Genomic DNA, 26,071 nt, shown 5'->3' on the forward strand with positions numbered 1-26,071 from the left:
AGCATTGGGCCTGCAGAGACTGAGGGTGTGTTTGTTTCAAATGGCACCTTATTCCCTATGTAGTGCACTACTTTTGACCAGGGCCCATATGGCTCTGGTAAAAAGTAGTGCACTACATAGGGTATAGGGTGCCATTTGGGAGACAAAGGCTGAGGCAACACAGACACAGCTGAACAGGAAGCATGGCTGTGACAAATTAGTATTCACACTGGTGTCAGTGAGCTGGAGAAGAGGCAGGCTTCTCTATTCAGACTAGATCAAAACAGACTCTGCAGTTATATTAGATAGAGTTAGGTAGTTATCTAGTTGGGAGACATCTTGCATTCCTCGCCTGTGATTTAAAATATCTTAAGAACTGTGCAGATAGCACTACTGGGTGATCTGAAAAGTCATAGTCAATCGATCAATAACATAATAATACTATTAGCAACAATGTTTATTTTCAATTCACAATCTGTAGAAACAATGAGAATAGAAAGGTTCAGAACTTTTGTAAGACATCACAGTACAGTTGAAATATATATGGCAAATAGAAATCCTATATAGATGGTGTTAAAAGATAGATGGGAGGTGTTGAATGGAATTGATGGATGGGACTAATAACAACTAATGACAAACAATAACAAGATAACTAATAATGTAGGCACGCTGTGTCCATAATAAGTGTATGGGTTGTAGGTTGGGAGCTTTTGTGAAGGAGCACAGTTAGAAAGATATGGCATATAGAAGCAAACCGGATGGACATCATGAAAATGATCAGAGAGGTTGAGACTAGAAGAAGTTCAGGAGAAAGAACAAACAGAATGTAATTATTGTAAAATTGACTGTGTCCATAAAATGTAGATAGTGGGTATGGGCTGGAAGTAGAGGCCTAGGCGTTGTTGTTCACTAGTTTACTCCAAGTGGGGAAAGGGTGGCGGGGTTGGAAAGTAATAAAGGGGAATATATATATTATTTTAAAGGATATGTATGTATGTATGTATGTATGTATGTGGGTGTGTATGTGTGTATATATATATATATATATATATATATATATATATATATATATATATATATATATATATAAAACATGGGGGATTGGAAGTGATGCAGACAATTACATTGATGGAAGTTACATTCTATCTGCAATATTAAGCTGATCTACCCCCCCCCCCCCCCCCCAAAAATAAAGAACTGTTAGCCATACTGACTAAGAAAGAGCACGTGTTAAAGATCCTGTATTCATAAGAGACATGATCGTAAAACAGAAACACATTCCCTTTCTTCGTCAGCATGGCTAAAGTACTATTAGACCTTACATTGACATTTTATTCATTTAGCAGACGTTCTTATCCAGAGTGACTTACAGGAGCCTCAGGGATTCTAAACGGCAACCTTTCAGTTACTGGCCTACGCTCTAACCACTAGGATATCAGCCACCTTGCTGGGTAAAAGTACCCATAGATGTACACATAAGATTAGACATGGAAGATATTGCAGCAGTAGGGCTATTGCTTATCTACTAATTAACAAACATGCATCAAACCATTCCTTAAATCATCAATATTCATATGGGTGGTGAAAAAGGTCATACAATGTTTCAATATTTATGGATTGAGAAAAATCAAGTGAATATCATACCATACGTACCGAGCATCCGAATGTAGAGAGCTGTTTGATCCTCACTGTCATAAGAGATCGCCCCTCGTCTCTGCAAGGACACAAGGAAGGGATCATTAAGGGCTCAGACACACCAATAAGGTTTGCTGGCCGAGTGCGCACCGATTTTACATGTAGAATCGTGTGAAAAATTTCGGCAGTCATACGTCTACAGCGGGTGGTCTTACAAAAGCATTTACATAAAAACTTTAATGACGCACATTTCACAGAGTTGGTAACCTAATACGCAGTAAAAACAGAAACATTGAACGAACCCCCCCCCATACAACATCCTTTAAAACATACGTGGTACAGTTTCTTCCAAAAACCAGCAAGTTTGGTAAATGAACAGAAATGTACTGTTATTTCTTGTTACTCACAATTTCTTCCAACTCAACAACACATTCAGATATTTTATTTCAACTCTGTATTGTCCCAATTCAGTTATCCATCTCGTCAAACTCTCAATACAAACTCTCAATTAAATGTGCCTCTTCTTGGTAAAGTAGTTCATGTGATTTAAAGGGATCTGTGATAGATTCCCAGTACTGTTGTCCAAACCCTTGCCCAAGCTCAGTTTCAGCTAATGAAGCTAAACACAACTGGCCTGTGGGAAATTGCTCACCCAGAGAATGCTGTCTAATTAGCAGCAACAGGATGGGTTTCAGTATTGGCCACTGGGAAATCACACAAGGCACATGGAGCAAAGAGAACCACTCAAATGTCACCACTCACTAACTTTCCCACCACCCAAAGACGCCTCAATGATTTTGTCATTAAATGATGGAACCCTAACAGGTCCCCACTGGTGTCCTAAACAACAAAAACAACAACATTTGACAAAACTACTAACAATATTTATTAATGCTCCTCTCCTCCCCCTCCCCTCCTCTTTTCCTGCTCTTCCCCTCGCCCTCTGATGCAAATGCTCTCTCCCCAGATGGCATAAAATTCGAACTATGACGTCAATCTGCTGAACGTATTTGCATAATTGATATTCCTCCATCAGCCAAGCCCTAGCCGCATAAGTGCTGTTGAATACAAAGGCATAAGACAGATGCCATACCGGCTTCTCTGGCCAGTGGCTGTACTTATAAAGTCTCGCATGTGACCTTGCACTTAGGTTAGATTACAAGACCTGAAATGTGTGGTACTTGTAGACAATGTTCCCTCATTCTTTTCGGCACTGAGTAAATTCCAGGTCTGCTGAGCGCAAACGTGAAGGTTGTGAAAATTCTATGCAACTTCTGACGCGCGTTTATTATGAACACTGAGACTGTACCCGCTTTAAGTTACTGTTATAACAATGGCCAAGTAGGCTACTGTGGCTATTTGATCATAACGTAGGCCTATCAGAGTGGCCTAACATAAACAATGGAGAAAATGCATCCCATAACATTTGAACATGGAAATAGCTGTTCTATCATTCAGCCTACAGTAGCAGCCAATGTGTGGTGTTCAATGTAGGCCTCGATTCAGTGAGACTTTTGGACAAAATATGCAGGGCTTGACAACCTGTTTATCCACTTGTCCTTCAGACAAGGAGGTGACTGGATTTGTTTACAACATTTACAAAATAAAGTTAATTATTAATCCCATACCATTATTACAGTGAATCAGACAAACTATGCTACCCTCTGCCTATTGGCTACTTAGCTTATTCAAGCATGTCTCAAAATACAACACTGCCCCTTTAAGACAGAAAAACATTTATTTACCTGACTCGCTTTTCAAAAATGCCTAGAAATGCACACGTTTTGTGCTCTTGTAGGAAGCAACCCCTCCCCCACTTATGACTAGAAATTAGCTATAACTGGGCCATTAACTCACTTACTAGCAAAGAATATGAACAAATGTGCACAAGTGGCTACATGCAGATCTCAAAACAAGTGCATCTACTTGCGACCACTCATGCTGTAAACACAGTCCAGTTCAAAGGAATGGCACAGATCCATAAACTGTATGGCAATGGTCTATTTGCATATAGGGATACTGCAGCTCTGATTGGTTATGTCGCACTGGTCTGTAGTGTCATGCCTGTCAATGCAATAGAATCCTACTCCGGTGCGTTCTGCCTACAAGACAATCTCTTGCATAGTTAGTTTTGCATACTAAGTCTTGCATAGAAGGTTGAGTGAAGTTCAATCTCAAAAAGGGTACTTTTAAGATATTTACATATATTTTCTAGTATCAATAAATGAATGTACAGAAATTGTATTCTTTCTCTAAACACTACTTACAGTTCAGAGCACACAGTAAGTTTCAAATGACACCAAGACTGGTTTTGTAGCATCTACAGACTCATCGTTGTAGTGTTTTAAAGAAGGCCTGGGTAAGGCCAAAATCACACACGTTTCCCAACTTTACAGTAGTTATTTTGGATACAGATTTTTAAAGTATGCCAAATGCATCCTTCCACCAAATGACCTTTCTATGGACTTCATTTCAGGAAGATCCTAAACATCATAAATATCTTTGCGCCAACCTCGTATGGAATGGCCCAGCTGACAGACGACACAAACTGTGGTGGTGGGTAGGGCTGTGGCGGTCACGAAATTTCGTCAGCCAGTGATTGTCAAGCAAATAACTGTTGGTCTCATGGTAATTTACCGTTAATTAACATAAACACATTTAGCATCTCCTGGCTTCCACACACAGCCTACAAGCCACTGATGCAGACCTTTGGAACATCTACATTTTAAAAGGTCTAATAAATCCATGTAATATAGCCTACACCTTCACAATGAATCCATTCTTTATTTCAGACAGGTCTAAAGAAGCATGATATGAGTAAAATGTAGTCTATTTCAGAAGAAAAGAATAGCACATTCTGAGTTGTCATTATGTTAGGTCCTGATGTGGCTATGCCAAAGGGCTGTGGGCTACACTAGTTCATTTAGCAGACAAGATTTGCTTAGAATTCCGTGGCATTATTTTATATTATTTTATAGTATGGAGAATACAATTGAACAAAGCTGAATAAAATATAAATATTTTCTACAAACGATTTGAGGGAGTGCGCACATGTGGCTATTCTGTGTTGAGCGGTTAACAAAGAAATAGGTCCTCCTATATGCTTAATTTAGAGGTATTAATGTAACTTAAGTTGTTCTACAAACGTTGGGCTATATGTTTTGATTTTTAATACATTGTAAGGCTGCATGATGAGACTAATGATGATTTGAAAAAAGTTGCTTGAAAGGCATGAGCTCTGCTTTGTTTTTTGCACAGGCTGTACACACTTCAGTCTCTCATTCACAATTTGACAAGCACTTGATAATGCCTCGAATTTCATGGCAGCATCCCATTTGCGGGCCGGAGTGGTGCATTGTGCCCTTCTCCCTGAGTGTGCTGCACAATCCAAAGCACCTCTCACTCACATGGCTCTCCGTCACGCGATCGGGTCTTTCTCACAGGCTACAAGTGAAGACAGACACATCGGGGACACAACTGCGCGCGTCCTTACCCAATTCCGAGGTGCATATTGAAGATTTTGGAAAAACTGTCCACATTTACTTTTCGTAAGCCAACAAGATGAGTAGGCCTAACGAACAGCAAAAGCACTAGCCTATGTCAATCTACTATCCCCCATAGTACAAAAGTCGACCTATTCTATTCTGTGCAATAAATACATATTCCAAACATAGTCTGGGACAGTTGTGGGGTGCAATAGATCCCAAATTAATACAACCACTAGCATCAGAAAAAACTTTTTTACACAATGTGGCTGACGCAACAGATCAGAACACTTAGCTTAAAATGTTGTTAAACTATTAGGCTATTTCTTCACATTATAAGCGCAACAATGCGCACATGGCAGTAGGCTATAAGCGCAAATGTTCCATTAGCGGGAAAACACAATTATCAAAAGTGACTGCAAATGCGATTATGCATGTAATGCTTTTATTATAAAGGTGTATCTTTATGGTGAAAATTATCTTCCCCAAACTTGAAACTCACGCACTGCTTATGTATGCCAGATAGGCTCCATACCCCTTGTAAAGCGGATTAATGTGCTTAATTTTAAGAAGTTATTTGGCCACTTTAGTTGTGATACAAACCTTATCAAAACATATAGGCTTATGGGCTAGGCTACATGAGGTGTGCGACTATGATTCGAAAAAGTAGCAAAAAAAAGGCTGTTTCTTATGCTGGGCATCATTCACAAGTGATAATATATAATTCACAAGTGATAGGCTAATATTGTCACCCATCAGACTATTCTTGATTTAATCTTGTCTTTACATCTACTAAATAATATATGTGTGAAATTTGTTTGGATTTAGAATGGACCATTATCATGCACCTGTCTCGAAACAGGGGCAGTGGGAAAAAATACATGTAATCTATGCACTTAAATAGCGAATGGAGGACGCTTTTCCTGTGGTTCATTTTCATGCCAGCCAGGTAGGCTATACTCCTGTTGTAAAGATAAACAATGTGCTTAATATTAGGAAAGTAGAGAAATAAATCTGTAGAAAGGTGATGGGATCCTCCTCTTTTTAGTAGAGGCCATCACTCTGTTTTCTCGCGCAATTGCAAAGCCTATAGAAATGTTGCGCGACATGAGCTCATGGGCTCTCATGAAGTGTTTGATGGGATTTTCGATTACATTTGCATTGATGTCAGAGTGATTAGAGGGACAATAGAGTGCTGAGTACCAGGCAGTTAGCAAGTTTGGTAGGCTACTAATGACCATCAGCAGCATCAGAGCTTGGAGAAGCCTAATTACCGTGACTAAACGGTCACGTGGAATTTGACTGCCTTCATGACTCGTGACTGCCGGTGTGGCGGTAATACGGTCACCGCAACAGCCCTAGTGGGTCATCAAGCGCTTCTACGCTATATGAAACCTACTGACCATGAGTAGCAGGCCACCAGCACAGCAATGAACTAGAATCAACCCTGTTAGTGCATGTATGGACTGTGTTGTGTGCTTAGCTTAGGGCATCACACGTACTGTAATTCGTTACTTTAACCCTTTACACTCGTGGGAATTGGCCTATATGGATAGGGCTAAATTGAAAGTATGAAAAGTATATGCATAACCATGGTAGCAATTAAAAGGGAACAGTTTGGAGATAATGGGAAAATTATTAGACCAAAAGGTGAGAACACAACAGTTCACCTGACACAAGACTGAATCTAAACATTAAACTGTTGATTTTATGTGCATTTTACATTTACTGTACTTTGACGCATTTGTTGATAACGAAATCGGAAAATACTCTAGATACATTCAGTAACATGATAAGACTACTCCTGGAAAACGTGGGGTAGGTGCAACATAAGACAAAGAAATGACAAGGGCTTGAGTGAGAGGCCTAACTGGTGTCTCCAAGTGGCCACACAAAGTGTGCACAGTTCCTAAGCAATTGTAATGCATTTTTATGATATATATATACAGTGGGGAGAACAAGTATTTGATACACTGCCGATTTTGCAGGTCTTCCTACTTACAAAGCATGTAGAGGTCTGTAAAACATTTTTTTTAATCATAGGTACACTTAAACTGTGAGAGAATGAATCTAAAACAAAAATCCAGAAAATCACATTGTATGATTTTTAAGCAATTCATTTGCATTTTATTGCATGACATAAGTATTTGATCACCTACCAACCAGTAAGAATTCCGGCTCTCACAGACCTACTCGTTTTTCTTTAAGAAGCCCTCCTGTTCTCCACTCATTACCTGTATTAACTGCACCTGTTTGAACTCGTTACCTGTATAAAAGACACCTGTCCACACACTCAATCAAACAGACTCCAACCTCTCCACAATGGCCAAGACCAGAGAGCAGTGTAAGGACATCAGGGATAAAATTGTAGACCTGCACAAGGCTGGGATGGGCTACAGGACAATAGGCAAGCAGCTTGGTGAGAAGGCAACAACTGTTGGCGCAATTATTAGAAAATGGAAGAAGTTCAAGATGACGGTCAATCACCCTCGGTCTGGGGCTCCATGCCAGATCTCACCTCGTGGGGCATCAATGATCATGAGGAAGGTGAGGGATCAGCCCAGAACTACACGGCAGGACCTGGTCAATGACCTGAAGAGAGCTGGGACCACAGTCTCAAAGAAAACCATTAGTAACACACTAAACCGTCATGGATTAAAATCCTGCAGCGCACGCAAGGTCCCCCTGCTCCAGCCAGCGCATGTCCAGGCCCGTCTGAACTTTGCCAATGACCATCTGGATGATCCAGAGGAGGAATGGGAGAAGGTCATGTGGTCTGATGAGACAAAAATAGAGCTTTTTGGTCTAAACTCCACTCGCCGTGTTTGGAGGAAGAAGAAGGATGAGTACAACCCCAAGAACACCATCCCAACCGTGAAGCATGGAGGTGGAAACATCATTCTTTGGGGATGCTTTTCTGCAAAGGGGACAGGACGACTGCACCGTATTGAGGGGAGGATGGATGGGGCCATGTATCGCGAGATCTTGGCCAACAACCTCCTTCCCTCAGTAAGAGCATTGAAGATGGGTCGTGGCTGGGTCTTCCAGCATGACAACGACCCGAAACACACAGCCAGGGCAACTAAGGAGTGGCTCCGTAAGAAGCATCTCAAGGTCCTGGAGTGGCCTAGCCAGTCTCCAGACCTGAACCCAATAGAACATCTTTGGAGGGAGCTGAATGTCCGTATTGCCCAGCGACAGCCCCGAAACCTGAAGGATCTGGAGAAGGTCTGTATGGAGGAGTGGGCCAAAATCCCTGCTGCAGTGTGTGCAAACCTGGTCAAGACCTACAGGAAACGTATGATCTCTGTAATTGCAAACAAAGGTTTCTGTACCAAATATTAAGTTCTGCTTTGCTGATGGATCAAATACTTATGTCATGCAATAAAATGCAAATTATTACTTAAAAATCATACAATGTGATTTTCTGGAATACATTTTTAGATTCTGTCTCTCACAGTTGAAGTGTACCTATGATACAAAATTACAGACCTCTACATGCTTTGTAAGTAGGAAAACCTGCAAAATCAACAGTGTATCAAATACTTGTTCTCCCCACTGTATATCCTGGGACTAAACATCTCCCTCTGCAACTGCAACTGGATCCTGGACTTCCTGACGGGCCGCCCCCAGGTGGTAAGGGTAGGTAACAACACATCTGCCACACTGATCCTCAACACAAGGGCCCCTCAGGGGTGCATGCTCAGTCCCCTCCTGTACTCCCTGTTTACCCATGACTGCATGGCCAGGCACGACTCCAACACCATCATTAAGTTTGCCGACAACACAACAGTGGTAGGCCTGATCACCGACAACGATGAGACAGCCTATAGGGAGGAGGTCAGAGACCTGGCCGTGTAGTGCCAGGATAACAACCTCTCCCTCAACGTGACCAAGACAAAGGAGATGATTGTGGACTACAGGAAAAAAAAGAGGACTGAGCACGCCCTCATTCTCATCGACGGGGCTGTAGTGGAACAGGTTGAGAGCTTCAAGTTCCTTGGTGTCCACATCACCAACTAACTATCATGGTCCAAACACACCAAGACATTCGTGACGAGGGCACGACAAAGCCTATTCCCCCTCAGGAGACTGAAAAGATTTGGCATGGGTCCTCAGATCCTCAAAAAATTATACAGCTGCACCATCGAGAGCATCCTGACTGGTTGCATCACCGCCTGGTATGGCAACTGCTTGGCCTCCGACCGCAAGGCACTACAGAGGGTAGTGCGTACGGCCCAGTACATCACTGGGGCCAAGCTTCCTGCCATCCAGGACCTCTATACCAGGCGGTGTCAGAGGAAGGCCCTCAAAATTGTAAAAGACTCCAGCCACCCTAGTCATAGACTGTTCTCTCTGCTACCGCACGGCAAGTGGTACCAGAGTGCCAAGTCTAGGTCCAAAAGACTTCTCAACAGCTTCTACCCCCAAGCCATAAGACTCCTGAACAGCTAATCATGGCTACCCGGACTATTTGCACTGCCCCCCCACCCCATCTTTTTACGCTGCTGCTACTCTGTTAATTATTTATGCATAGTCACTTTAACTCTACCCACATGTACATATTACTTCAACTAGCCGGTGCCCCCGCACATTGACTCTGAACCGGTACCCCCCTGTATATATAGCCTCCCTACTGTTATTTTATTTTACTTCTGCTCTTTTTTTCCTCAACACTTTTTTGTTGTTTTATTCTACTTTTTTATTCAAAATAAATGCACTGTTGGTTAAGGGCTGTAAGTAAGCATTTCACTGTAATGTCTGCACCTGTTGTATTCGGCGCATGTGGCCAATAAAATTTGATTTGATTTGTATATATATATATATATATATATATATATATATATATATATATATATATATATATATATATATATATATACAGACACATATACACACACACACAGTGAGGGGGAAAAAGTATTTGATCCCCTGCTGATTTTGTACGTTTGCCCACTGACAAAGAAATGATCAGTCTATAATTTTAATGGTAGGTTTATTTGAACAGTGAGAGACAGAATAACAACCAAAAAATCCAGAAAAACGCATGTCAAAAATGTTATAAATTGATTTGCATTTTAATGAGGGAAATAAGGATTTGACCCCCTCTCAATCAGAAAGATTTCTGGCTCCCAGGTGTCTTTTATACAGGTAACGAGCTGAGATTAGGAGCACACTCTTAAAGGGAGTGCTCCTATTCTCAGCTTGTTACCTGTATAAAAGACACCTGTCCACAGAAGCAATCAATCAATCAGATTCCAAACTCTCCACCATGGCCAAGACCAAAGAGCTCTCCAAGGATGTCAGGGACAATATTGTAGACCTACACAAGGCTGGAATGGGCTACAAGACCATCGCCAAGCAGCTTGGTGAGAAGGGGACAACAGTTGGTGCGATTATTCGCAAATGGAAGAAACACAAAAGAACTGTCAATCTCCCTCGGCCTGGGGCTCCATGCAAGATCTCACCTTGTGGAGTTGCAATGATCATGAGAACGGTGAGGAATCAGCCCAGAACTACACGGGAGGATCTTGTCAATGATCTCAAGGCAGCTGGGACCATAGTCACCAAGAAAACAATTGGTAACACACTACGCCGTGAAGGACTGAAATCCTGCAGCGCCCGCAAGGTCCCCCTACTCAAGAAAGCACATATACAGGGCCGTCTGAAGTTTGCCAATGAATATCTGAATGATTCAGAGGAGAACTGGGTGAAAGTTTTGTGGTCAGATGAGACCAAAATCGAGCTCTTTGGCATCAACTCAACTCGCTGTGTTTGGAGGAGGAGGAATGCTGCCTATGACCCCAAGAACACCATCCCCACTGTCAAACATGGAGGTGGAAACATTATGCTTTGGGGGTGTTTTTCTGCTAAGGGGACAGGACAACTTCACCGCATCAAAGGGACGATGGACGGGGCCATGTATCGTCAAATCTTGGGTGAGAACCTCCTTCCCTCAGCCAGGGCATTGAAAATGGGTCGTGGATGGGTATTCCAGCATGACAATGACTCAAAACATACGGCCAAGGCAACAAAGGAGTGGCTAGCCAGTCTCCAGACCTTAATCCCATAGAAAATCTGTGGAGGGAGCTGAAGGTTCGAGTTGCCAAACGTCAGCCTCGAAACCTTAATGACTTGTAGAAGATCTGCAAAGAGGAGTGGAACAAAATCCCTCCTGAGATGTGTGCAAACCTGGTGGCCAACTACAAGAAACGTCTGACCTCTGTGATTGCCAACAATGGTTTTGCCACCAAGTACTAAGTCATGTTTTGCAGAGGGGTCAAATACTTATTTCCCTCATTAAAATGCACATCAACTTATAACATTTTTGACATGCGTTTTTCTGGATTATTTTGTTGTTATACTGTTTCTCACTGTTCAAATAAACCTACCATTAAAATTATAGACTGATCATGTCTTTGTCAGTGGGCAAACGTACAAAATCAGCAGGGGATCAAATACTTTTTTTCCCTCACTGTATATATATATATATATATATATATATATATATATACACACACACAACCGTTCAAAAGTTTGGGGTCCTTGTTTTCGCAAGAAAAGCAATTTTTTTCTCCATTAAAATAACATCAAATTGATCAGAAATACAGTGTAGACATTGTTAATGTTGTAAATGGCAATTGTAGCTGGAAACGGCAGATTTTTTATGGAATATCTACATAGGCGTACAGAGGCCCATTATCAGCAACCATCAGTCCTGTGTTCCAATGGCACGTTGTGTTTGCTAATTCAAGTTTATCATTTTAAAAGGCTAATTGATCATTAGAAAACCGTTTTGCAGTTATGTTAGCACAGCTGAAAACTGTTGTGCTGATTAAAGAAGCAATAAAACTGGCCTTCTTGAGACTAGTTGAGTATCTGGAGCATCAGCAATTGTGGGTTCGATTACAGGCTCAAAATGGCCAGAAACAAATAACTTTCTTCTGAAACTCGTCAAGTCTATTCTTGTTCTGAGAAATGAAGGCTATTCCATGCGAGAAATTGCCAAGAAACTGAAGATCTCGTATAACCCTGTGTCTACTCCCTTCACAGAACAAAGAAAACGCCACATCTCAGACTGGCCAATAAAAAGAAAAGATTAAGATGGGCAGTCTGAGATATGGCTTTTTCTTTGCAACTCTGCCTAGAAGGTCAGCATCCCGGAGTAGTCTCTTCACTGTTGACGTTGAGACTGGTGTTTTGCGGGTACTATTTAATGAAGCTGCCAGTTGAGGACCTGTCAGGCGCCTGTTTCTCAAACTAGACACACTAATGTATTTGTCCTCTTGCTCAGTTGTGCACTGGGGCCTCCCACTCCTCTTTCTATTCTGGTTAGAGCCAGTTTGCGCTGTATATGCATACATACATGCATGCATACATACATGCATGCATGCATGCATATATATATGCTGTTTTTTTAGCTCTCCTGGCTGTAACGTTGAGGAACTAGTGCAAGCACACTTGTAGTAGTTTCATTTGGAACACAACCCTGCATCCCCGCCATCACACAATTACTGTTTTTTGCAATCCAAAAAACGGCCCATTATAAATTGCAATCTGGGTCAGGTGGGCATGATTTGAAAGCTTGTTCTATTGTCAAGTTCAGAACGGCTGTCAATCAAAACCCATACAGTGTATAGCATGTTACTGTACAGCCACTACGTTCCGCTTAGTGCCCAAATCTGCCATTTTCAACCCGTATACGGGTAGCAGTGTAAAGGGTTAAACAGTCAGTTGTATGAACTATGAGACAAGAAAACGTGCCAAAGATTTTGTTGACACTTCAAAGCACGTCTCTTCCGCTTGATTATCTGTGAAAAGAGAAGCCTTGCCAAAGTTTGACAGTGCTACTGTTAATACTGGCTGCTCCCTGTGTCTGTTAGCTGAGTGTTTTCCTATTGTGTTTATGTGGCAGCTAATGATACAGTATGCTGACATGGATTGGACATTGTACTACTTCACTATTCTTTTACTGAGTTAGAGTAATCTATTCCATGATACTGTCTCTAGTTTATCATCCTCAATTCAAACCAGATACTGGCAATTGCACAAACAGTAGGGTCTTAGTTTATGGGCCGACACAATACTACAACATTACATATAGCCTAGGCTATAGTTTAAAAAAGCTAATCTAATATGAACTAAACAGACAAAGCAGTATATAAAAACCTTGGTTTGAAGGCGCCAGTGTTTACACAAACAACGCCAGTGTTTAGACAAATCAGTTTTGTTTATGGCAGCCAGAGCCGGGATATATCAGGCTCTCACAGGGACGGGGGCTGTTAGACAACCAACCTTGCCCATATGTGCTTCACACAAGCTATCCAGACAAGCAACTGGCATCTCCTTTCACATGGCGCTATGTGGGCTGTGTCAGGCCCAGCGTGCGTCACTACCGGCTTGCCTCGCTGCACTCCAAACACTGTGGCGTCTGTCAGGCTGGAACAGACATATGCCTCCATCCCTCATGCCACTCGCTCCTGTTAAAATGTTTGACATTCAATGCTACATTCACAAGTCAACACACGACTGCTGCTCACGACTCTGGGCCCGTATCCACAAAGCATCCCAGGAAAGGTCCTATAATATTACCGTTATATCAAACACACTCGTCACTACCATTTAACAACGCTTTGGCACAGTTGGCATCAAATCACTTGCCGATAATGTTGCATAAAACGTTTGAAGGGTCTATAATTTTAATTGAACACAATAAAGTTAACATAGGCCCTAGATGCCTTTAATTGCCCAACTTCTAGGCATGCCCAATTTTAGGCATATTTTTTAACAACGTGTTATTGCGCTCCAAAGGGATAACTTGAAATAACATGATGTCGGTTAATTCAATAATTGAAAGAAAAATGACATTATTTATTACCCTATGTGGTTATAAGTATTTAGGCATATCATGTGAAATAGGGCTCATGTGAAATCATTTTCAAAAGCATGTAGGTCTAGATTATTTTTGGATTGATCATATAGAAATATCAAAACATTCTTTCAACAACTCCAAAGCAACTGCATGTGGCGCAGTAACCACTGACTCGCTGCATTCTTCTATTATCAAGACACCTCTTAACTGGTTAGGACACCTCATGAGATCTCCTAACTATCTGTAGACTAGGTGGGACTCTAATGACCAAAGAGACTTCATGCATAGCTTTTATTTTTACCCATAAGAGTAAGAGTAAAATATTTTCTACTCAGACGCTTTGTGGAATCGGCCCCTGCTCTCTTCAAAGCAAGTGGACTGGCTTCATCATTCAGTAAATAAATCTCAGTACGTCATCATGATTGATTCCATGGTTGTCAAAAGTAAAATCAGACATTTGGTACTGATACAACATCCTTTAAAACATCACACAGTGGTACAATTTCATCCAAACCAGCAAGTTTGGTGAATGAACAGAAATGCAATGGTATTCCTTGTTACCCACAATTTCTTCCAACTCAACATCACATTCAGATATTTTACTTCAACTCTGTGTTGTCCCAATTCAGTTATCCATCACAAAACTCCTAAGACTGTGTTATCAAGACCTCATATTTTAAGCCACCAATAAAATGAGCCAAAAAATTCCTGTGCAATGTATGTACAGTATGTGCAGTATATGTTATGTCTTGTGAAATGGATTATATGTTTATGATTCTGCTGCTAAATCAATAAACCTATAAACCAACCACTACTTCTGCTACTAATAGTACTATTGGGTAAATCCATTTGAATTCAATAACATTTTGACAGCATACCTTTTGATTTAAACAAACATTTCCGTACATGTTTGCCCATGGAAGAAGTGGTCAGAAAGGGACTTTTTGGACCTGAATGCCAAAACATTCAGGAGATAAAGGTGCTCAAAGTCGACCCATTTTGCATACCCCACCATACCATGAGACATCCATGTCTTCATCACTGGAAAATAAAAAACGGTGAGACTGATATCATTTAAAAGTGTACAAACAGGGTTGTCAAACTGTTTTATACAAATTATGTCATTTATTAAGCTTAATTGTCAATTATCCAAAAATGCGTAAAGTTAAAAAAAAATCATATTCGCATATGTTGTAGCTTAGACCCTATTTTATATAATCTGAGGTTTTTGTTTTGTGCCCGCCATCGGTTGAGACATAACATGCTCTTGAACACAGGGTAGGTGTAATTTCAATCATAGAAATGGAATTCATAGAATGGACCTATCCCTTCAGACTGCTGCAATTTGGTATGGTGGTGTATGCAAAATGGGTCAACTTTGAGTGCCATTATCTCCTGAATGTTTTGGCATTCAGGTCCAAAAAGTCAATTTCTGACCGCTTCTTCCATGGGCAATCATGTATGGAAATGTTTTGTTTAAAATCAAAAAGGGATGCTGTCAAAAAGTAATTGAATTCACATGGATTTACCCTACTACTACTACCACTAACTACCACTTCTTTCATACACAAAAATCACTGTCTTTAACTTAGACCTATAATTAAGATGGTAGTCAAACTCTCAATACAAACTCTCAATTAAAATGTGCCTCTTCTTGGTAAAGTACGTAGTTAATGGGATTTAAAGGGATCTGTGAAAGATTCTCAGTACTGTTGTCCAAACCCTTACCCAAGATCAGTTTCAGCTAATGAAGCTAAACACTGCTGGCCTGTGGGAAATTGCTCACCCAGAGAATGCTGTCTAATTAGCAGCAACAGGATGGGTTTCAGTATTGGCCACTGGGAAATCACACAAACCACATCGAGCAAAGAGAACCACTCACTTACTTTCCCACCACCCAAAGATGCCTCAATGATTTTGAACAGAACGTTTGTCATTAAAAACTCAAATCATGATGGAACCTTAACAGGTCCCCACTGGTGTCCTAAACTAAAAACACAAAAACATTTGACAAAACTACTCCTAACAATATATGTCACTTATATCTAATGTGGTATTCTGCTTACACTGTATCATTATAAAGTCTTAACTGTTCCTGATGAAACCAGTCAAAATATCAGTCCCTGAGAATAGCAGACATACTGTACACACCATCACAATGTGAAATCATAGTGACTCACCACACCTCCTTTCCTAGTAAGGCAGTAAACAGACACACAGTCATCTGTCTGCGCTAGAGATAACCTTTTCAAAGTCAAATCAACTCAGTGTTGATAAAGAAGCAGAGAGAGTTTACCTAGTAGTCCAAACTGACTGTCTTCTGGTGTCAGAGGACCTACCTTGTGGGAAATCCACCTTGTTAGAATCACAACTAAGGACCAGATCAGTACAATTCCCATTGGACCGCGTTGCCGAGGTTCATAGTCCCTCTCCCTGGATGTACATGCGTGTTTCTGTGTCGTGGGTCCAGCCCTGATAAATATTAGCAGACAGGCAGATGAAGGACAGCTCAAGGCCCAGGCAGGCAGGAGGGGACGGACGGGGAGTAAGCAGAGCCTTGTGCAGCTGTCTTAACTCCAGCTCTAGCTACCTATCACCTGACTGACTGCCCAGTCCTAACACTCCTGGGACTGCCTGACTGACTGGCTGGGCTGGCTGACTGACTGCCAGTCAAGCGAAGGGCTGGTGTGAGGGGCACACACCACGCTCTCTCCCTTCAGCCCCATATGGACGGATGGTGTTGCACTGTGGCAACGGCCAAACACCATCATAAACACTCTCACAGAGAAGGGGGGAGGGTAGAGGGGCACGTTGTACCACAGTACTACACCTCAATGTCACGTTATTCATGACGTGGGGTTTGAGAAACCAAAAAGGTCAGAAAGAGATGACTGCCTTGCCTGGCTTCAACAGTATGTGTGCCTTGCTAAAGGCATTGCGGTTTTGGGAGTTGCCATACAGTACATACAGTTGAAGTCTGAAGTTTACATACACCTTAGCCAAATACATTTAAACTCAGTTTTTCACAATTCCTGACATTTCATCCTAGTAAAAATTCCCGCTTAGGTCAGTTAGGATCACCACTTCATTTTAAGAATGTGAAATGTCAGAATAATAGTAGAGAGAATGATTTATTTCAGCTTTTATTTCTTTCATCTCATTCCCAGTGGGTCAGAAGTTTACATACACTCAATTAGTATTTGGTAGCATTGCCTTTAAATTGTTTAACTTGGGTCAAACGTTTCAGGTAGCCTTCCACAAGCTTCCCACAATAAGTTGGGTGAATTTTGGCCCATTCATCCTGACAGAGCTGGTGTGACTGAGTCCGGTTTGTAGGCCTCCTTGCTCGCACACGCTTTTTCAGTTTTGCCCACAAATGTTCTATAGGATTGAGGTCAGGGCTTTGTGATGGCCACTCCAATACCTTGACTTTGTTGTCCTTAAGCCACTTTGCCACAACTTTGGAAGTATGCTTGGGGTCATTGTCCATTTGGAAGACCCATTTGCGACCAACTTCCTGACTGATGTCTTGAGATGTTGCTTCAATATATCCACATACATTTTCCTTCCTCATGATGCCATCTATTTTGTGAAGTGCACCAGTCCCTCCAGCAGCAAAGCACCCCTACAGCATGATGCTGCCACCCCCGTGCTTCACGGTTGGGATGGTGTTCTTCGGCTTGCAAGCTCCCCGTTTTTCCTCCAAACATAACGATGGTCATTATGGCCAAACAGTTCTATTTTTGTTTCATCAGACCAGAGGACATTTCTCCAAAAAGTACGATCTTTGTCCCCATGTGCAGTTGCAAACCGTAGTCTGGCTTTTTTATGGCGGTTTTGGAGCAGTGGCTTCTTCCTTGCTGAGCGGCCTTTCAGGTTATGTCGATATAGGACTCGTTTTACTGTGAATATAGATACTTTTGTACCTGTTTCCTCCAGCATCTTCACAAGGTCTTTTGCTGTTGTTCTGGGATTGATTTGCACTTTTTGCACCAAAGTACATTCATCTCTAGGAGACAGAAAGCGTCGCCTTCCTGAGGGGTATGACGGCTGCATGGTCCCATGGTGTTTATACTTGCGTATTATTGCGTACAGATGAACGTGGTACCTTCAGGCGTTTGGAAATTGCTCCCAAGGATGAATCAGACTTGTGGAGGTCTACAAATATTTTATTTGAGGTCTTGGCTGATTTCTTTTGATTTTCCCATGATGTCAAGCAAAGATGCACTGAGTTTGAAGGTAGGCCTTGAAATACATCCACAGGTACACCTCCAATTTACTCAAATGATGTCAATTAGCCTTTCAGAAGCTTCTAAAGCCAAAACTATAGTTTGTTAACAAGAAATTTGTAGAGTGGTTGAAAAACAAGTTTTAATGACTCCAACCTAAGTGTATGTAAACTTCCGACTTCAACTGTATGAATAGTCAATATGAAACATGGGACACACAATGAGAGAGATATCATTTAAGTCAAATCAACTCAGTGTTGATAAAAATGCAGTGATACCTAGTAGTCCAAACGGACTGTGTGCTGGGGTCAAATAACCTACAGTGAGGGAAAAAAGTATTTGATCCCCTGCTGATTTTGTAAGTTTGCCCACTGACAAAGACATGATCAGTCTATAATTTTAATGGTAGGTTTATTTGAACAGTGAGAAACAGAATAACAACAACAAAAATCCAGAAAAACGCATGTCAAAAATGTTATGAATTGATTTGCATTTGAATGAGGGAAATAAGTATTTGACCCCTCTGCAAAACATGACTTAGTACTTGGTGGCAAAACCCTTGTTGGCAATCACAGAGGTCAGACGTTTCTTGTAGTTGGCCACCAGGTTTGCACACATCTAAGGAGGGATTTTGTCCCACTCCTCTTTGCAGATCTTCTCCAAGTCATTAAGGTTTCGAGCCTGAGCTCCCTCCACAGATTTTCTATGGGATTAAGGTCTGGAGACGGGCTAGGCCACTCCAGGACCTTAATGTGCTTCTTCTTGAGCCACTCCTTTGTTGCCTTGGCCGTGTGTTTTGGGTCATTGTCATGCTGGAATACCCATCCACGACCCATTTTCAAAGCCCTGGCTGAGGGAAGGAGGTTCTCACCCGAGATTTTACGATATATGGCCCCGTCCATCGTCCCTTTGATGCGGTGAAGTTGTCCTGTCCCCTTAGCAGAAAAACACTCCCAAAGCATAATGTTTCGACCTCCATGTTTGACGGTGGGGATGGTGTTCTTGGGGTCATAGGCAGCATTCCTCCTCCTCCAAATACGGCGAGTTGAGTTGTTGCCAAAGAGCTCGATTTTGGTCTCATCTGACCACAACACTTTCACCCAGTTCTCCTCTGAATCATTCAGATGTTCATTGGCAAACTTCAGACGGCCCGGTATATGTGCTTTCTTGAGCAGGGGGACCTTGCGGGCGCTGCAGGATTTCAGTCCTTCACGGCGTAGTGTGTTACCAATTGTTTTCTTGGTGACTATGGTCCCAGCTGCCTTGAGATCATTGACAAGATCCTCCCGTGTAGTTCTGGGCTGATTCCTCACCGTTCTCCTGATCATTGCAACTCCACGAGGTGAGATCTTGCATGGAGCCCCAGGCCGAGGGAGATTGACAGTTATTTTGTGTTTCTTCCATTTGCGAATAATCGCACCAACTGTTGTCACCTTCTCACCAAGCTGCTTGGCGATGGTCTTGTAGCCCATTCCAGCCTTGTGTAGGTCTACAATCTTGTCCCTGACATCCTTGGAGAGCTCTTTGGTCTTGGCCATGGTGGAGAGTTTGGAATCTGATTGATTGATTGCTTCTGTGGACAGGTGTCTTTTATACAGGTAACAAACTGAGATTAGGAGCACTCCCTTTAAGAGTGTGCTCCTAATCTCAGCTCGTTACCTGTATAAAAGACACCTGGGAGCCAGAAATCTTTCTGATTGAGAGGGGGTCAAATACTTATTTCCCTCATTAAAATGCAAATCAATTTATAACATGTTTGACATGCGTTTTTCTGGATTTTTTGGTTGTTATTCTGTCTCTCACTGTTCAAATAAACCTACCATTAAAATTATAGACTGATCATTTCTTTGTCAGTGGGCAAACGTACAAAATCAGCAGGGGATCAAATACTTTTTTCCCTCACTGTACCTTCTATGAAATCCACATTGTTAGAATCACAACCAAGGACCAGATCAGAACAATTCCCATTGGACCTCCCAGGATCAAACTAGTGTTATTTCCCTGCACTTACGGTACATGTACTTGAGTTTGCCACAACATGAGTCCTACAATATAAAAGCGTGGGTTCTGCTGCCAAGATTAAGACAAAAGGTTTATACTATGAGCAATCATCTCTGATAATAATCCCCCAATTAAAACATGAGGGGAATGAGATCACTGACGTTCCCAGTCTCTGTTCTACTATGCACTTAACGTCATCAGAACAATGTGGCTCCTTTCGCTACATAAGCTTAGAGAAAGATTCAGTTATACTATTAACATACGTTTCAATTTTACGCAATACAAGTCAGTCTGGCAGGCTGTTGTAGGGAGAGAGACAAAGGGGAACGTTTCTCTGAGATGCTCTGGGGCTGTAGCCTTGAATAAATGCTGTCCCAAAACAGGGGTTAGGTATGCCCTCATACCCAGGCAGAGCACAGCCCGATTTAGACCCCCAACCTACGTCGACATCACAGCTGATAAGTGTGGTGAACGGGGACCAGAAATAGACCACCATGACACATGACGGCCCAAAAATCATCAGGCAAGGGCCTCAAACCCACAGCACGGCACAGGAAGTCTTGTGAACTCAACACACAAGGCTTGGGAAATTCTTGTCCTCCATGCTGCAGCAGAGTTCCTGCAAGGACAGCTATGCAAACATTCCACTCTAGAATCTAGCTAACAGGACACTTGGGATGTTTCCTGATTATTCCCTCGACTTCAGTGTCATTGCGGGGCCACTAATACACTAGTGGCGAAGACAGTTACGATTTCCCTACGATAAATGCGTATTCCTAGAAATTATTAATAATGACAAACATCAGACCTCAACGTTAAACATGTCATATTTCAAAAGGTTAGTTGTTAGAACATTTTTATACAAAAAGATTGCAGACATTTGAAAGCAGACCTAAATATCAATCAAATGTCAGTTGTAGAGTTAACTTCCTCTTTTCCATTTGGTGGAAATGGGAATATAAAAACTAAGCATGCAGTGTCCTACAAAAACATGTTCATGCTGAGCTACTGTGTAAAATAAGCTCTTTCAAAGATAAAATGGAAATCCATTTAAGAGATTCGGAAAGTATTCAGACCACTTTACTTTTTCCACATTTTGTTAAGTTACAGCCTTATTCTAAAATGGATTAAATTGTTTTTTTTTCTTCTCATCAATCTACACACAATACCCCATAATGACAAAGCAAAAACAGGTTTTTAGAAATGTTAGCAAAATTATAAACTGAAATATGATACTTACATAAGTATTCAGACACTTTACTCAGTACTTTGTTGAAGCACCTTTGGCAGTGATTGCAGCCTCTGGTCTCCTTGTGTATGACACTACTCGCTTGGCACACCTGTATTTGGGGAGTTTCTCCCATTCTTCTCTGCAGTTCCTCTCAAGCTCTTAGATCGGGTTCAAGTCCGGGCTCTGGCTGGGCCACTCAATGACATTCAGAGACTTGTCCAGAAGCCACTCCTGCGTTGTCTTGGCTGTGTGCTTAAGGTCGTTGTCCTGTTGGAAGGTGAACCTTCACACCAGTCTGAGGTTCTGAGCGCTCTGGAGAAGGTTTTCATCATGGATCTCTCTGTACTTTGCTCCGTTCATCTTTCCCTCGATCCTGACTAGTCTCCCAGTCCCTGCCGCTGAAAAACATCCCCACAGCATGATGCTGACAGCACCATGCTTCACCCGTAGGGATGGTGCCTGGTTTCCTCCAGACGTGACGCTTGGCATTCAGGCCAAAGAGTTCAATCTTGGTTTCATCAGACCAGAGAATCTTGTTTCTCATGGTCTGAGAGTCCTTTAGGTGCCTTTTGGCATACTCCAAGCGGGCTGTCATGTACCTTTTACTGAGGAGTGGCTTCCATCTGGCCACGCTACCATAAAGGCCAGATTGGTGGAGTGCTGCAGCGATGGTTGTCCTTCTGGAAGGTTCTCCCATCTCCACAGAGGAATTCTGGAGCTCTGACAGAGTGACCATCAGGTTCTTGGTCACCTCCCTGACCAAGGCCCTTCTCCCCCAATTGCTCAATTTCAAGAACACAGTGGCCTCCATCATTTTTAAATGGAAGAAGTTTGGAACCACCAAGACTCTTCCTAGAGCTGGATGCCTGGCCAACTCTAGGAAGAGTCTTGGTGGTTCCAAACTTCTTCCATTTAAAAATGATGGAGGCCACTGTGTTCTTGGGGACCTTCAATGCTGCAGCAATTCTTTGGTACCCTTCCCCAGATCTGTGCCTCGACACAATCCTGTCTCAGAGCTCTACGGACAATTCCTTCGACCTCATGGCTTGGTTTTTGCTCTGACATGCACCGTCAACTGTGGGACCTTTTATAGACAGGTGTGTGCCTTTCCAAATCATGTCCAATCAATTGAATTTACCACATGTGGACTCCAATCAAGTTGTAGAAACATCTCAAGGATGATCAATGGAAACAGGATGCACCTGAGCTCAATTACGAGTCTCATAGCAAAGGGTCTGAATACTTATGTAAATAAGGTATTTCTGCTTTTTATTTTTCATAAATTTGCAAAAAATTCTATAAACCTGTTTTCACTGTCATTATGGGGTACTGTGTGTAGATTGATGAGGATATATATAATTTTTTTAATCCATTTTAGAATAAGGCTGTAACATAACAAAATGTGGAAAAAGTCAAGGGGTCTGAATACTTTCCGAATGCACCATAGATAATATTCCACATACTACTTTCCAGTGTAATAATGTGACAACAAACAATCTTATACTGGACAGGTCTCTTGTCTGCGTCCCAAATGGCACCCTATTCCCTATATAGTGCACTACTTTTGAACAGGGCCCATAGGGACGTAGCTTCTGTCCCATAGTCTAGTGTGATGATGATAAAGCCATCTGAGTGCTGGAAACAGCATAACACAGGTTTGTTTGTTTTTCCAGCTCATCATGTTTCTGGCGGGTTGGGGAGAGCTACAATAAGATATTAAGACGCATCCTAGGCCCTCCCATTCATGGATTTACAAGGCATTTCATTCTGAAATCACCTGTGAGCTGGTTTGAAAGAAGACTAACCTGTAATTCAGGTTTGGCATGACACAAACAAGCAAATGAAACTAGTTGCAAATAAGGTCAGAAGACAAACTTTTCTTTATCAAAGGACAGATTATTGGGACGCAACCTGGGCTTGCGTTTAGTATCAGTTCATCCTTCCTTTAGGCCTCAGAGCTGTCAAGTATGCAAATTCAGACTTAATGCAAACTAAAGTTGACCATATATTCAAATCTGACAGGATACTGGTCCATGAACAGTGTGATAGGTAAATTTACCTGAAGTTTGAACAAGGCTATCCTATCAAGTACAGGCCTGTGGAATGCATACTGTATTGTAAGGTTGTAACGGACACATCACCATGTACCATGTAGCGTACTGTCATCGCTATTTTGTATAGAACCTTAGGGTGTAGGCCGACAAAACTGAAATGACCATTGCGCTGAAAGGTGAAACAGCCTATGCTAAAAGCTGAAATAACCAATATCAATGTATTTTTTCAGAAGAACTTAGCCCACGGGAGTTGGCCCGCAGATACATTTCCACCCACATGTTTCTATATATATATATATATATATATATATATATATATATATATATATATATATATATATATATATATATATATATATATATATATATATATATATATATATATACACAGTGGGGAGAACAAGTATTTGATACACTGCCGATTTTGCAGGTTTTCCTACTTACAAAGCATGTAGAGGTCTGTAATTTTAATCATAGGTACACTTCAACTGTGAGAGACGGAATCTAAAACAAAAATCCAGAAAATCACATTGTATGATTTTTAAGTAATTAATTTGCATTTTATTGCATGACATAAGTATTTGATCACCTACCAACCAGTAAGAATTCCGGCTCTCACAGACCTGTTAGTTTTTCTTTAAGAAGCCATCCTGTTCTCCACTCATTACCTGTATTAACTGCACCTGTTTGAACTTGTTACCTGTATAAAAGACACCTGTCCACACACTCAATCAAACAGACTCCAACCTCTCCACAATGGCCAAGACCAGAGAGATGTGTAAGGACATCAGGGATAAAATTGTAGACCTGCACAAGGCTGGGATGGGCTACAGGACAATAGGCAAGCAGCTTGGTGAGAAGGCAACAACTGTTGGCGCAATTATTAGAAAATGGAAGAAGTTCAAGATGACGGTCATTCACCCTCGGTCTGGGGCTCCATGCAAGATCTCACCTCGTGGGGCATCAATGATCATGAGGAAGGTGAGGGATCATCCCAGAACTACACGGCAGGACCTGGTCAATGACCTGAAGAGAGCTGGGACCACAGTCTCAAAGAAAACCATTAGTAACACACTACCCGTCATGGATTAAAATACTGCAGTGCACGCAAGGTCCCCCTGCTCAAGCCAGCACATGTCCAGGCCCGTCTGAAGTTTGCCAATGACCATCTGGATGATCCAGAGGAGGAATGGGAGAAGGTCATGTGGTCTGATGAGACAAAAATATAGCTTTTTGGTCTAAACTCCACTCACCGTGTTTGGAGGAAGAAGAAGGATGAGTACAACCCCAAGAACACCATCCCAACCGTGAAGCATGGAGGTGGAAACATAATTCTTTTGGGATGCTTTTCTGCAAAGGGGACAGGACGACTGCACCATATTGAGGGGAGGATGGATGGGGCCATGTATCGCGAGATCTTGGCCAACAACCTCCTTCCCTCAGTAAGAGCATTGAAGATGGGTCGTGGCTGGGTCTTCCAGCATGACAACGACCAGAAACACACAGCCAGGGAAACTAAGGAGTGGCTCCGTAAGAAGCATCTCAAGGTCCTGGAGTGGCCTAGCCAGTCTCCAGACCTGAACCCAATAGAAAATCTTTGGAGGGAGCTGAAAGTCCGTATTGCCCAGCGACAGCCCCGAAACCTGAAGGATCTGGAGAAGGTCTGTATGGAGGAGTGGGCCAAAATCCCTGCTGCAGTGTGTGCAAACCTGGTCAAGACCTACAGGAAACGTATGATCTCTGTAATTGCAAACAAAGGTTTCTGTACCAAATATTAAGTTCTGCTTTTCTGATGTATTAAATACTTATGTCATGCAATAAAATGCAAATTAATTACTTAAAAATCATACAATGTGATTTTCTGGATTTCTGTTTTAGATTCCGTCTCTCACAGTTGAAGTGTACCTATGATAAAAATTACAGACTTCTACATGCCTTGTAAGTAGGAAAACCTGCAAAATCTGCAGTGTATCAAATACTTGTTCTCCCCACTGTATATATACACACACACACACACACACACAGTGGCTTGCGAAAGTATTCACCCCCCTTGGCATTTTTCCTATTTTGTTGCCTTACAACCTGGAATTAAAATTGATTTTTTGGGGGGGTTTGTATCATTTGATTTACACAACATGCCTACCACTTTGAAGATGCAACATATTTTTTATTGTGAAACAAACAAGAAATAAGACAAAAAATCTGAAAACTTGAGCATGCATAACTATTCACCCCCCCAAAGTCAATACTTTGTAGAGCCACCTTTTGCACCAATTACAGCTGCAAGTCTCTTGAGGTATGTCTCTAGAAGCTTGGCACATCTAGCCACTGGGATTTTTGCCCATTCTTCAAGGCAAAACTGCTCCAGCTCCTTCAAATTGGATGGGTTCCGCTGGTGTACAGCAATCTTTAAGTCATACCACAGATTCTCAATTGGATTGAGGTCTGGGCTTTGACTAGGCCATTCCAAGACATTTAAATGTTTCCCCTTAAACCACTCAAGTGTTGCTTTAGCAGTATGCTTAGGGTCATTGTCCTGCTGGAAGGTGAACCTCCGTCCCAGTCTCAAATCTCTGGAAGACTGA

At 41.9% G+C, this 26,071-nt stretch overlaps 1 protein-coding gene across 1 annotated transcript in view; it reads right to left on the reverse strand.

Annotated features, from left to right (window-relative positions):
- The window catches only part of LOC311098749 (high affinity 3',5'-cyclic-AMP phosphodiesterase 7A-like), a 48,251-nt gene that overhangs the window by 10,059 nt on the left and 12,121 nt on the right, over nt 1-26,071 (reverse strand). The window contains exon 2 of the mRNA XM_084139299.1: nt 1,624-1,693. Within this exon, the coding sequence (XP_083995425.1) occupies nt 1,624-1,693 (70 nt within the window). The remainder of the gene's footprint in view (nt 1-1,623; nt 1,694-26,071) is intronic.

This window comes from Coregonus lavaretus (assembly GCF_964263955.1).
Source record: "Coregonus lavaretus genome assembly, chromosome: 23".
Lineage (NCBI taxonomy): Eukaryota > Metazoa > Chordata > Actinopteri > Salmoniformes > Salmonidae > Coregonus > Coregonus lavaretus.